A 13,310-nucleotide genomic window follows, 5' to 3' on the forward strand; every position below is an offset into this window, starting at 1 on the left:
ATTCTGTATTTTAGAAATCTAGGGCTTTTAAAATTACTTCATGCTATTAAAACTTCACATTGATTCCTATTGTGCTTTGCATATTTCAAAGCAGTTGTACTTGTTTGAACCAATTTGATTATCATAGCAGCCCTATGAAATATGGAAGTCAGGAGATTTTTAAGTCCCATATCAAAATGATGTAAAAAGAGTCAGAAAGGTGAATTGATTTTTCCAAAGCCACATGTCTAAAATATGGTTTTCCCTGGGTTCTAAAATTGAAAACAAGTTAGGAGTCCACAATTGAAGATAAACAATAAGCAAAATGATTGTTAGTCAAAGATTGATTACTGATGTGAACTTTATGAAGTGGAGGAACGATGGCACCCTGCATTTAGAGAGACCACAGTGTAGAAATTACCTGTTTGTTGCCTGACTGTGACCTTCTTGAGGTTAGGAATTGTGTCCATTAGTCTTTTTTATCCCCAGCATCTCACAAAGTGCCTGGCACACAGGGGACACATAATGAGTGTTTCTTGAAGTTTACTCAATTAAAGTCTTTTGCCTGTTAATAGCTCTACGACAGTAGTCAAGTTACTTATTTCTCAGTTGTTTCCCAAACCACAAAATGGGGTCATATCACCTCATTTTAGGATTATTGCAAACATGAAATGAAATGATGAGAAAATATGTCTAGCACAATGCCTAGCACACTATAGTCACTAAATGCTAGCTATAAATCCATTTTCAAGTTTTTTATTCTTGGGGAATTCCCTGGTGACCCAGTAGTTAGGACTCTGTGCTCCCACTACAGGGGGCAGGAGTTTGATCCCTGGTCGGAGAATTAAGATCCCCAAAGCTACAAAACATGACCAAATGAATAAATCATAAATTTTTAATTCTTTACTAGTTGAGTTGTAATATTATTTAAGCAGCCATATTTAGATCATTTAAGCAATGATACTAAAACTACATACATGGAATTAAATACCTAACTTTTCACTATTTAAAAGTATTTTTAGCCTTTATCCTTCAGTTTTTCCATATACAAAGTAAATATTTAAGTTCTCTAAAGATCTGTGATCAGAATTATTTCCTCCATGGCAATGGGGGCTCTGGAGATCCACTTAACAGTAGATTTTAGGGAATTGTTCAATGCAGCCAGTCTCATGTTTCATACTACTCACTTTTTTATCTCCACATTATAGAGATATTGACATAGCAAGACCCTACAACACTGGAGATCTTAGTCTTCTGGAGTCTATTGATGCTTATGCAATTGTTTATATATTTAGTGGTCTTTTTATTTATTTCACTAATTTTAGTAACCGTTATTGATAATTAATTATTAACAAATCTTTCTGGAGCTAGGTCTGCAAATTTTGAGCTATATCTATGGACAGTCTAAGTAAAAACAACTTTGTTTTAATTGAACTTAAGCAAAACTTTGTGTACTTTTTTATTAATTAGATAAACCATTTGGGAGTAGAAAAGCTTTTTAAAGTATTTTAATTTTATTATATCTCTAAAAGAGGAATTACTTTTTATTGGTAGCTTGAATAAATAAGGTCTACCTAATATTATTTTCAGGTGAAAATTTATATTTTTTATAATATTTGGTCCATTAAAATTCAGGCAACTTTTTGAAAATATAAACATTCTTAACACCTAAGTTCACGTAACTGTATTTATCACATAGGCATGTTGTTCCCATCTTTATTTAGTGTCATTGCCACTGCTCCTAATAATATTAACCTTTTCACAATTGATTAAAAAAAAGGGTCAGATAGATTATGTAGAGCCAGTGAGGTATACAGTATACACTTTCCATTCATTTTATAGATGAGAAACCTAAAGCGCAAGGAACAAACTCATCATCACAACAGTATTGAAATAACTTTCCCCTTTGTTAACGTGTTAGAAATGATAAGCCCTTTATAATCGAAAACAAAACCAAAGGGGTGCCCTTCACAATAGCTACGTTTGGCCATCATGCAGCTATTGCAAATAAGACATTTAAAATGTCAGAGCACTTTCAACTACATTTTACTCCATTTCGTTATTTCTTATTAACCTTAGTTTCCATCTTACAATGGAATTTCTTTTGCGCACATCCCAAAGTAGACTGGTGCTCGTGTACCTTCTGCAGACATAAAGCCATCCTCCGTCTTTGTTCCTGCACCACCTACCGGCAGCATGGGCAATGGCAGCATTTTAATCAGATAGGAGTGTATTCATTAAGCAGCAGTACTCTAGTCAATTGACCTGCCCCCTTTCCCCTCCCTTCTCTCTCTTGTTCTGCTGTGTGCAGCGTGTCCACCGTAAGTGAAGTCACTTGTGTGTGTTTCGGTGTACAGTCTAAAAGATACTGTGCATGCCAACAAAAAATAAAATGTTACGTTATAAATTAATGTGCATTGTACAGAGCATTTCTAGGTACACTGGTAGACTACATGTTAATTTATTTCAGTGTTAACTTTTCTGAATACTTTCTACCAGAGGTTACTTATTCCACATTAAAGTTATGAAGATTGATAGTATGTCCTTGGTTTTATTGATTCAATTTTCTGAAAATCGAAAAAACAAAACATTTTAGATGGGTTCAACAAGGAAAAAGTCAATAAGTCTATGTAACTAACTCATAATATTTTAATTTAAATATCATTTTAAAGTATCTTCATGAAATGATACAAAGTGTCATCAGTGAAGAGTTTAGTTTGTTTATTAGTCTAGACTGTTCCTTTTTTCCTATCCTGTCATGAATGTAAACACTGAGAAATGGGCTTATCAGCCATGTATTGAGATTCAAAACAATACACAGTTAAACATTTAGATTTGCCATGTCACATTTATAGACATGGTGACCTTAGTTTGGTCACCAAATATCATATCTTGCAGGCTCATAGGGAAACCAGTACAGTGATTTTATGTACTTTTTTTAATGTTTATATTAGTTTTCAAAATGGTTTTGCTTCCTAACCCTCCCATTATATGAAGCCTCTCACTTTGAAAGTCACAGACTGCAGACTGGTAAGTCCATCATCTCTCTATCATTATGATCATTCATAATTTCAGTTCCAGTAAACACATGATCATTGCATAGTTTTCTTTCCTAGCCCAAAGTATTTCCAGTCTGAAAAGTTATTATTATTTTTTTAAATACATGAGTATATTCATTCACTTGCCAAACAACATTTTTGTTTTTTGTCATTTTGCTTTCTAAACAAATTGAGATTCCAGAGCATACACTCATAATGTTGACAGTGTTTTTTTCATGGACACTCTGCTTTTAAATTCAACTTTCATTTGTGTGGTGCTGGTTTTTTGTTTGTTTCCTTCTCTGTGTTTTTGCTTTCAGAGTAACTTGTGATCAAGGTACATTTAAATTGAAATAGAGGTGAAATATCTGAACCCTTTCCTAAGGCTTCATGCTGGCCACCCCCCACACGTATAGTTAGTGTTGAATGATGCAGAACACCTCCAATGGCTCTGAGATGTCCTCCTTTGCACATTGCTTTGTTAGGTTTAGTTCTCTTAGCAGGAGTCAGCAAAGTCTTTCTTTTGGTTTGATATTTGGAGTTAGGTCTGCTTGCCAGTTCTTCCTCTTCTGGTGGAATGGTACAACCAATGAGCGCTCTATTTGGACAAGCTCATGAGAGAATTCATTGAAATGAGTTAAGAAACATTTTCTGGTCATTTAGAATTTTCACAGAAATCCTTTAATTAATATGTGAATACCAGAAACTTTTAGCCCTGTTTTATATATATACCGAATGCCTCTGTATTGAAACATTTGGTTAGACTCTAGGAACAAAGCAGATTTAACTTTCACATTTGTAAGAGATGCAGAGACCCTATACAAAGAGAAAGATAGAAAGGGGGGAAAAGTTCAAATCTCTAAACCTCTTCAGGTTGTTTCTAAAATGTTGCCAAACCCATGCTGCTACTTTTAACAGAGAGAGATCTGAGTTTTTAAGAGTCAAATGTTCTTTTCTTACCAAGAAAAAGTGCATCTATCTGTCAAGCGCATGATATTAAGAGCTTCAGATAGAAAAGTGGCTATGATTTGTGACTGTTTTTGGTTCAGACGATGCTAGATGAACATGCAAGTTTGATGGAGGTGGGGATACAAAGGGAGGTTGAGGCTAAAGTGGTTGATAACATCGGGTCCCTCTGGACTTCCTGCAGGAGAAAAGGTTCTGCAGGATGACGAATTCACCTGTGACCTCTTCCGCTTCTTGCAACTGCTTTGTGAGGGACACAACTCAGGTTTGTGAGACCCCAGACCGTTCATGGTACCCAGCAATAAGCATTTTGAAGCCAGTAATAACAGGAGCCTCTTAGTTCTAATTATTCTGCTTCTCCTAGGTCGAGAAACGGTTCTTAAAATCTGAGCATTGGCCCTGGGGTTTTTCTATGTCACTGAGTCTTTCAAAGTCTTTTGCTAGTGATTTCACTTAATTCTTTTTTTCCCCCTCTAAATAAATCCTTTTAAGGTATTGATATTCTAAAGAGAGATTTTTTTTACTGATAAAATTACAGTAATGCTGAATTTTCTAAAGGAATAATTAATACACTATTACTTGAATGGCATTGCAGGCAGATTCTTTACCATCTGAGTCACCAGGGAAGCCCATATGAATGGCATATGGGTACAATCAATAATTTGAAAAGCAAAGCTCTAGAATAGCATTGGTTTGTACATTTTACACATATGTGCTATTTTTTAATTAAAATTGACTTGCTTGAAGACAATTTTTAGGTTTTAAAAATGTAATGTGCATATTTGATATAAAGAAAATCTCAAGAAATTTTGTTCACAATTTAGACTTTCAAAACATGAATTTTATAACTCTTATTAGTTCTCATGCTGGAGAAGACAGCTGATAGAAGGATTCAGATTGTGAAGAAAGATGTAGATTAAATACAATAAATAGCTATGGAGACATATGTAGGTTTATTTCTTTTTTTACCTCTTCTCTTTAACTGGGGGAATCTACTTCACTATGTAACTTGCCACGATGTATTTCCATCCGTTGTTTATGGATCATATGTATCAGGCTTGTGCATCTGTGAAGGCAGCAGCTTTATCTTGATTTTTTTTTTTCTTAACAAGAGATTATGGAATAAATCATTTAATTACTCCATCCTACAGGATGGAAGTCCTTTTCAGTCATTCACATGCCCAGAGCTCTAGAGCGAGGAATCAGGACACAGGTGTTAACAAACCTCTTAGGTGAAATTTAAATATTGATATTATGTGAAGCACCTAGGTTTGTTTTTGAGGTGCTCACTTTTTATGGAAAATATAAATTATTCAGTGTTCAAACTATCAGATATAACACTACAGAAGCTGCAGTGATTTTGGTGTAGACACCATTTGCTCTTAGAATTGTTCAAAGAATTCATTTTAAATTTTTGAATGCACTTTAATAACATCTTTTGATCTTATGTAGATTTTCAAAATTATCTGAGAACTCAGACTGGCAATAATACAACTGTCAACATAATCATCTCTACTGTAGACTACCTTCTGAGAGTTCAGGTATGTAGCTTTATATTAGTAGCAAATTAAAATGTTGGCTAGTTGTCATGTTATGGCAGTTGTGAAACTGACATGGTATAATGTGTTTTGACTTATGAGGTCAAAACTTATTGAGCTATTTTTCTTTGATCACAGTCTTTCCCCAAATATTAGACTAAAACCGCCACTATTGTCTTTGCCTTTGATTCTGGCTCTTTCTATAAGTGGGAATATTTTTTTCCCTGCAGTTTTTAGCTTGATGGCATTTTAAATTCCTTTTCAATTTGTAAAGCATGAACATGCTCTTTTCCTTCCTCTGTGGTTGATAAATAAATGGCAGAAGAATATTTGAAACACTACTAAAAATGGGAAAGAAAGGCTTTCAAACTACCTAACATACGCTTAAATATAAGAGACTAAGGTCAATTCTTTTCAGCTCTCCAAATGTCTGATGAAAAAATTCAGCCTAACACTCCATCACTTAAAAATATCTTCAATACTCTAGTAATATTCTACATGTTACTAGAACTGAATCTGAAGGTGTAGGTCTCTTAATGAAATTTTATACTTTTATTTTTCATTTTTTGTTTTTAATATTTTTTCCTACCTCCTTTCGAAGAGTTGGGTTGCTTTTCTGGGTGCCTGATGTCCTCTGCCGGCATTCAGAAGTTGTTTTGTGGAATTTACTCGACGTTTAAATGCTCTTTTGATGAATTTGTGGGGGAGAAAGTGTTCTCCCCGTCCTACTCCTCCGCCATCTTCTATTTTTCATTTTATTTAGAAGGAAATCAGGTGTAGCACATTTAAAATCACAAACTCTCTGTTTCTTGCTTAATCTTTGAATGTGTAAAAGCACAACACTCTTACCTAAAACTAATGGAGAAAAAGGCTAGTTCTGAAGCAAATATATCAAGAAGCTTTGCTGAAATGTATCTGTAACTTTCAAAATCATATCTCAAAACCTGAATGTGGTTTACATGGTAGCCCAAATTATATTATTCATTTAGGCAACTAAAATTCCTTTAAAATGTGAGCCATTGTTGAAAACATCCTGTTTGGACAGATCGATCATATTTAGATGTTTATTTACAATTGTTGTCAGTATTTATAAGGAATCCAGCCAGTTTCTTCCAGGGCCTTTATACAAGTCAGGAACATTCTGAAATTCTCATTAAAGAAATGTTACTGGCTTTACTGGAGAAAAAGTAGACTAGATGTTTATATTCTATGATTTGTCTAATTTCTATGTTCACATAGTAATATTTAAATACTCTATGGATAAATATGCATTAGTGTTATGAATCCTTATGTTTCTGAATTTCAAGGTCATCAGAGACAAAAAGTCATCTTTAAAGCTAAGTTTTCTGCTTATTTTCTCTCCAGATGTTATTTATATCTAGGGAGGATTTGCCATATTTTATGTTTAGGAAAATCATTGAAAATAGTGTTTATTTCACAGATATTTTTGTTTGCATCCAATCTGTTATTTAAAATGATTTCCTTTAAAGAGTCCAAAACTGGACAGGTCTTTGATAGCTTCAGAATATTCCTTAATCCTAAATCCTATCATCTCTTTTTTTTCAGGAATCAATTAGTGATTTCTATTGGTATTACTCTGGAAAAGATGTCATTGATGAACAAGGACAAAGGAATTTCTCCAAAGCTATTCAAGTGGCAAAACAAGTCTTTAACACTCTTACAGAGTATATTCAGGTAAACTTTTAAACATTTCTGTTATTTGAAAAAGAATGAGAAAAAAGAGTCAACTGGTTAGCATTAAATTCCTTGGAAAAAAATGCAGCATGCCTATTTTCCTGCTGTCATCCACATTTTCTAATGACCCCTTCTGTAGAATCTTAGCCAATGGGTCATTTAAAATCAGATGTGAAGTTATATGGAATGAACTTGCCTTACCACTTTTAGGATTGAGATATCATGAGATACCAAGGCATGAACCATGAGGTTGAATGTGTCGTATCTCCAATACCTAGTGTATATATTAAGCACTCAATAAATATTGATGAAGAAGGAGAGAGAAGTGAAGGAGAAAGGGCAGAATTTTAAACCACTTTTTATAGTATTCTTGTGAAAATGAGGAGGGAGTTTTTTAGAAGCCTTAGAAAAAGGAAAAAAGCATTTAAAAACTTCACTGTAATGTGTGTGTGTGTTGTCAACTGAAAAAAAAAAAATATTGCACCATCTAAAAGTTGGAAGTTGTGTTTTATTTGGTGGACTTACTTAGGACTTAATCCCAGGAGCAGCCTCTCAGCTCTGGGCAACTGTTCTAAAAGGTAAGGGAGGAGCCAGGATATGCAGGTTTTTGCAATAAATAAATAAGTAGTCAGAACATCAAAAGATTACAATTAAAGAAAACCAGACATCTGAAGTTAGTGAATTTTGTGCGTTTCTGTACATGGGAAGATGCAAGAGTCTGGGCTCCCTGAAATCATTCCTTTGATACGCACCTTAACTCTCAGGGCCTGGATCCTGCTTTTCTCCATCCTGAATCCCCTCAGGTACACCGTTTGGGTGGCTGCAGTGGTTGCTGGGCTGATGGTGACAGCATCCTTTGTTTAATTAAATGGCAGGCTGCATTCTTTGTCCACGCAGTATGTGTGTGTGTACATATATGTGTATATATGTAAATATACTATATAGCAATACAACATGATAATTATAGGTAAAATCTTCAAGTCCCATGAATAATATACATTTTTTTACATTGATTTGCTTTATATTCTTCTTGGGGTAGACTTCTAGTTTTGATCTACAGATTCTTAAAAGAGTTTATAAAATTCTTCTTTCTTCAGCAAGCAAAACTTTGCCATTTTCTAGAAGACTTGTGTCCATGGCTGATATTACTCTGACTCCATCACTGTGATTGAAGTGTCATGTACAAAAATAAAATAGGAAGAAACTTAACAGTTTCTTTTGTCAGACAAAACATAGTCTTAAGGGGGAAAAGGTTAAGTAAAAATAACAGATTGTGTCTCCAAAGCCTGGCATACTTGCAGGTATCTGTAGAATGACTGAATGAGAGAACTCTTCATGGCCAAGTGAAGCCACCAGGGCTGAGTGGTGCAGAGGAAAGATGGAAGCATGGCTACTCCTTACCTCCCCTAGGTTCACTCTCTCCTCTGTATTCATACCTTGGAAGGATCTCACTTTTTCTCTTTTCTCCTTGGGCGGGGAAGAGGATTCTTATTTTAGCATTTCAAAATGGGAAAGCCACACTTGATAATTCTTATAACTTTTCTTTATTCAAACACAAGTGAAGTTTTAAATCCAGTCCAGACCATTCATGTACCTATTTCCTTATCTCCTTGGCTTCCATTATTGCCTTAATATTCTCATCAGTGTCTAGAAAGAGAGCAATACCACGTTTGGTGTGAACTGTCCTGATTAAATAATAAGATTGATTGATCTTATTGATTGACATTCACAAGCAAGTGAATTTTATAGAAACAGCAAATGGCTTCTTAAAAGAACTAAAACATAAATACCACCATAGCCTTCACTAGACAGACCTTTGTTGGCAAAGTAATGTCTCTGCTTTTGAATATGCTATCTAGGTTGGTCATAACTTTCCTTCCAAGGAGTAAGCATCTTTTAATTTCATGGCTGCAATCACCATCTGCAGTGATTTTGGGGCCCCAGAAAATAAAGTCTGACACTGTTTCCACTGTTTCCCCATCTATTTCTCATCAAGTGATGGGACCAGATGCCATGATCTTCGTTTTCTAAATGTTGAGCTTTAAGCCAACTTTTTCATTCTCCTCTTTCACTTTCATCAACAGGCTTTTTAGTTCCTCTTCACTTTCTGCCATAAGGGTGGTGTCATCTGCATATCTGAGGTTATTGATATTTCTCCCAGCAATCTTGATTCCAGCTTGTGCTTCTTCCAGCCCAACATTTCTCGTGATGGACTCTGCATATAAGTTAAATAAGCAGGGTGACATACTCCTTTCCCAATTTGGAACAAGTCCGTTGTTCCGTGTCCAGTTCTAACTGTTGCTTCCTGACCTGCATACAGGTTTCACAAGAGGTGGGTCAGGTGGTCTGGTATTCCCATCTCTTTCAGCATTTTCCACAGTTTATTGTGATCCACACAGTCAAAGGCTTTGGCATAGTCAATAAAGCAGAAATAGATGTTTTTCTGGAACTCTTTTGCTTTTTTGATGATCCAGCAGATATTGGCAATTTGATCTTTGGTTCCTCTGCCTTTTCGTAATGCAGGGTGAGCATCTGGAAATTCACAGTTCACGTACTGTTGAAGCCTGGCTGCTTTGCAGCGTGTGAGATGAGTGCAATTGGGCATTCTTTAGCATTGCCTTTCTTTGGGATTCAAATGAAAACTGGACTTTTCCAGTCCTGCAGTCACTGCTAAGTTTTCCAAATTTGCTGACATATTGAGTGCAGCGCTTTCACAGCATCATTTTTTAGGATTTAGCTCAGCTGGAATTCCATCACCTCCACTAGCTTTGTTCATAGTGATGCTTCCTAAGGCCCAGTTGACTTCGCATTCCAGGATGTCTGGCTCTAGGTGAGTGATCACACCATCATGATAATCTGTGTCATGAAGATCCTTTTTGTATAGTTCTGTGTATTATTGCCCCCTATTCTTAATATTTTCTGCTTCTGTTTGGTCCATACCATTTCTGTCATTTATTGTGCCCATCTTTGCATGAAATATTCCCTTGGTATGTCTAATTTTCTTGAAGAGATGTCTAGTCTTCCCATTCTATTTTTTTCCCTCTATTTCTTTGCACTGATCACTGAGGAAGGCTTTCTTATCTCTCCTTGCTATTCTTTGGAACTCTGAATTCAAATGGGTATGTCTTTCTTTTTTTCCTTTGCCTTTAGCTTCTCTTCTTTTCTCAGCTACTTGTAAGGCCTTGTCAACAACCATTTTGCCTTTTTGCATTTCTTTTTCTTGGGTATGGTTTTGATCACTGCCTCCTGGTACAATGTCACAAAACTCCATCCATAATTTTTCAGGCACTCTGTCTATCAGATCTAACCCCTTGAATCTATTTGTCACATTCAATGTATAATCATAAGGGATTTGATTTAGGTCATACCTGAATGGTCTAGTGGTTTTCCCTACTTTCTTCAATTTAAGTCTGAATTTGGCACTAAGGAGTTCATGATCTGAGCCATAGTCAGCTCCTGGTCTGGTTTTTGCTGACTCTCTATAGCTTCTCCATCTTTGGCTGTGAAGAATAAGATCAGTCTGACTTTGGTATTGACCATCTGGTGATGTCCATGTGTAGAGTCTTCTCTTGTGTTGTTGGAAGAGATGTTTGCTATGACCAGTGCGTTCTCTTGGCAAAACTCTGTTATGTTTTGCCCTACTTCATTCTGTACTCCAAGGCCAAATTTGCCTGTTACTCCAGGTGTTTATGGAGTTCCTATTTTTTCATTCCAGTCCCCTATAATGAAAAGGACATCTTTTTTGGGTGTTAGTTCTAGAAGCTTTTGTAGGTCTGCATAGAACCATTCAACTTCAACTTAAGCTTCTTCAGCATTTTGTGTATATATATATATATATATATATAAATAATATGTGTATATATGCATATATGTGCATGTGTATATATGTACATATGTATGTGTATATATGTACACGTGTGCATATGTATATGTACATGTGTGCGTGTGTATATGCGTATACCTGTATATATGTATATATGCACATATGTATTTATGTATATATGTACATATATGTATATATTTACATATAGATATATACGTACATGCATATATATATATATACACACACGCACACACACTCTTTCATATTCTTTTCCATTATGATTTAATACAGTATATTGAACATGGTGTCCTGTGCTATATATAGTGGGACCTTGTTGTTGATCCATTCTCTGTATAATAGTAGCAAGGATTTTATGTTACAGGCATTGAATAAATGAGGGGGTCTGGTTTTCCATTAGTATGTCATTTCCATAGATACTGGGCATATAGCTCAAAGTCCACAGTCCAGCCCAAGATGGAGTCCTGCTTTCAAGATACAGCCTATTCTGTTTCCTCCTTCAGGAAAGCCAGCTGACTGAGAAGATGTCAGACTAATTTCTCAAAGTAACCATCTTATTGTGGTCAGGATGACAGGTTCTTTTATAGAATCAGAAAGAGAGAAAGAAACAATGAGGAACTAAAGTCAAAAGGCAGAATAGAGAGGGAGAGGCAGTGAGGAAGGAAAGTAAAAGGGTCTTCAGTCTTGGGCAACATCTCCAGGAAGGTTCAGCCTTTGAAAGGGATGTGCTAATCTCTTCCATTCAGAGGTAGGTGGTGTCACACTATCTCTTTTTGAGTTGAACAAAGGCATTTTACTTTACAGTCAGGCAGAGGGTCAGGAGAAGGCAATGGCACCCCACTCCAGTCCTCTTGGCTGGAAAATCCCATTGGGCGGAGGAGCCTGGTAGGCTGCAGTCCATGGGGTCGCTAGGAGTCAGACACGACTGAGCGATTTCACTTTCACTTTTCACTTTCATGCATTGGAGAAGGAAATGGCAACCCACTCCAGTGTTCTTGCCTAGAGAATCCCAGGGACAGGGGAGCCTGGTGGGCTGCCGTCTCTGGGGTCGCACAGAGTCGGACACGACTGAAGCGACGCAGCAGCAGCAGCAGCAGCAGCAGCAGAGGGTCAGGGTCCTTTAAGGCAGGCCATTATGCATGATAGTAATAACAAAAGCAACAAAAAGCAAGTCAAAGAAACAGTTCCAACATGGAGTCAGAATTGGCTTCTTCTCTACAGCAAGCGCACAGGGCACATTGCCAACAAGGGACCACAGTGAAATCCTGAGAATCTGTTGCTTTGACGCAGAAGCCAGACAGGACTGATGTACACTGTAAAACCAGTTTGGCCAGGTACACTGAACGTGTTAACCTCTAAGTGAAGTGATCCCTTCTCCCCCCGTCTCTTCAAACTTGCTCTGTAGCCCATTTCTTTACCCCTCTTTGAATGGATCTTGTGCACCAGCCACTCTCAGATAAATAAAATTCCTTCAGTCACTTTGTCACAAGAATTGTCTCACTTCAGTCATTGTATGGTGACACTATCAGTTAACTCTTACCCAATTTAAAACTCCCCCTCAAAGAAACACTTCCCCTCATGCCTGATTTTGTGCTGAAAAGGCCTTGTGGGCTGAGGGTGGAGGGCAAGGAGTACGCTCTGGGCTTCTCTGCCTTCTCTCCAAGGGGTGTCTGTTCCTCCTCCTCCCCCTGCGAGCCAGCCTAGGCCTCCTCGGGGTTGGAGCTGTGAAGAGGAAGAGTAAGGAGAGGGAGGTTTTCCTCTAGGCACGTGGAATTCAGGACTGCACTGTGGCCTGGCCACCCGGGTGGCGTATTATATTCTTCCTCTGATGAGGGGGCTTGGCTCTCCTACTGCTTCCAGTGCCTGGAAAGGTGTCTTTTCCCTTCCAGTTTCAAATTATTCCACAATCTTTGTGCATCTGGTGGCCCCCATCCACCTCTGAAAATCACATTACCCTTTGAGACAGTTTGCTTGGCAATATTTCAAAGTCCTTTTGGACAGAATAGCTCCCACTTAAGAAATCAATTTTTTGTTACTTTCCATCTTTTACACTTTCTAATACCAGGCTGTTACCCAAAAACTAGGTTCTTCTCTTGATGGATGTTGAGCTAATAGATACAACCAAAGATTGGAGGAAGGAAGGATTTATTATTACTTGCAGCAAGTAAGGAGAACACTAGGGTTCTTTCCCAAAGTAGTGTCTCTCCAAACAGCAAAATTGGGAAAGTTTTAAGCTAAGGGTACATGCATATT

At 36.9% G+C, this 13,310-nt stretch overlaps 1 protein-coding gene across 3 annotated transcripts in view; it reads left to right on the forward strand.

The window, feature by feature from the left end:
- The window catches only part of RYR2 (ryanodine receptor 2), an 832,848-nt gene that overhangs the window by 751,511 nt on the left and 68,027 nt on the right, over positions 1-13,310 (forward strand). For all 3 annotated transcript variants that reach the window (XM_070781954.1, XM_070781952.1, XM_070781953.1), the window contains 3 exons: positions 4,168-4,248; positions 5,436-5,524; positions 7,088-7,216. In XM_070781954.1, the coding sequence (XP_070638055.1) occupies positions 4,168-4,248; positions 5,436-5,524; positions 7,088-7,216 (299 nt within the window). The remainder of the gene's footprint in view (positions 1-4,167; positions 4,249-5,435; positions 5,525-7,087; positions 7,217-13,310) is intronic.

Source organism: Bos indicus, chromosome 28 (assembly GCF_029378745.1).
Source record: "Bos indicus isolate NIAB-ARS_2022 breed Sahiwal x Tharparkar chromosome 28, NIAB-ARS_B.indTharparkar_mat_pri_1.0, whole genome shotgun sequence".
NCBI lineage: Eukaryota > Metazoa > Chordata > Mammalia > Artiodactyla > Bovidae > Bos > Bos indicus.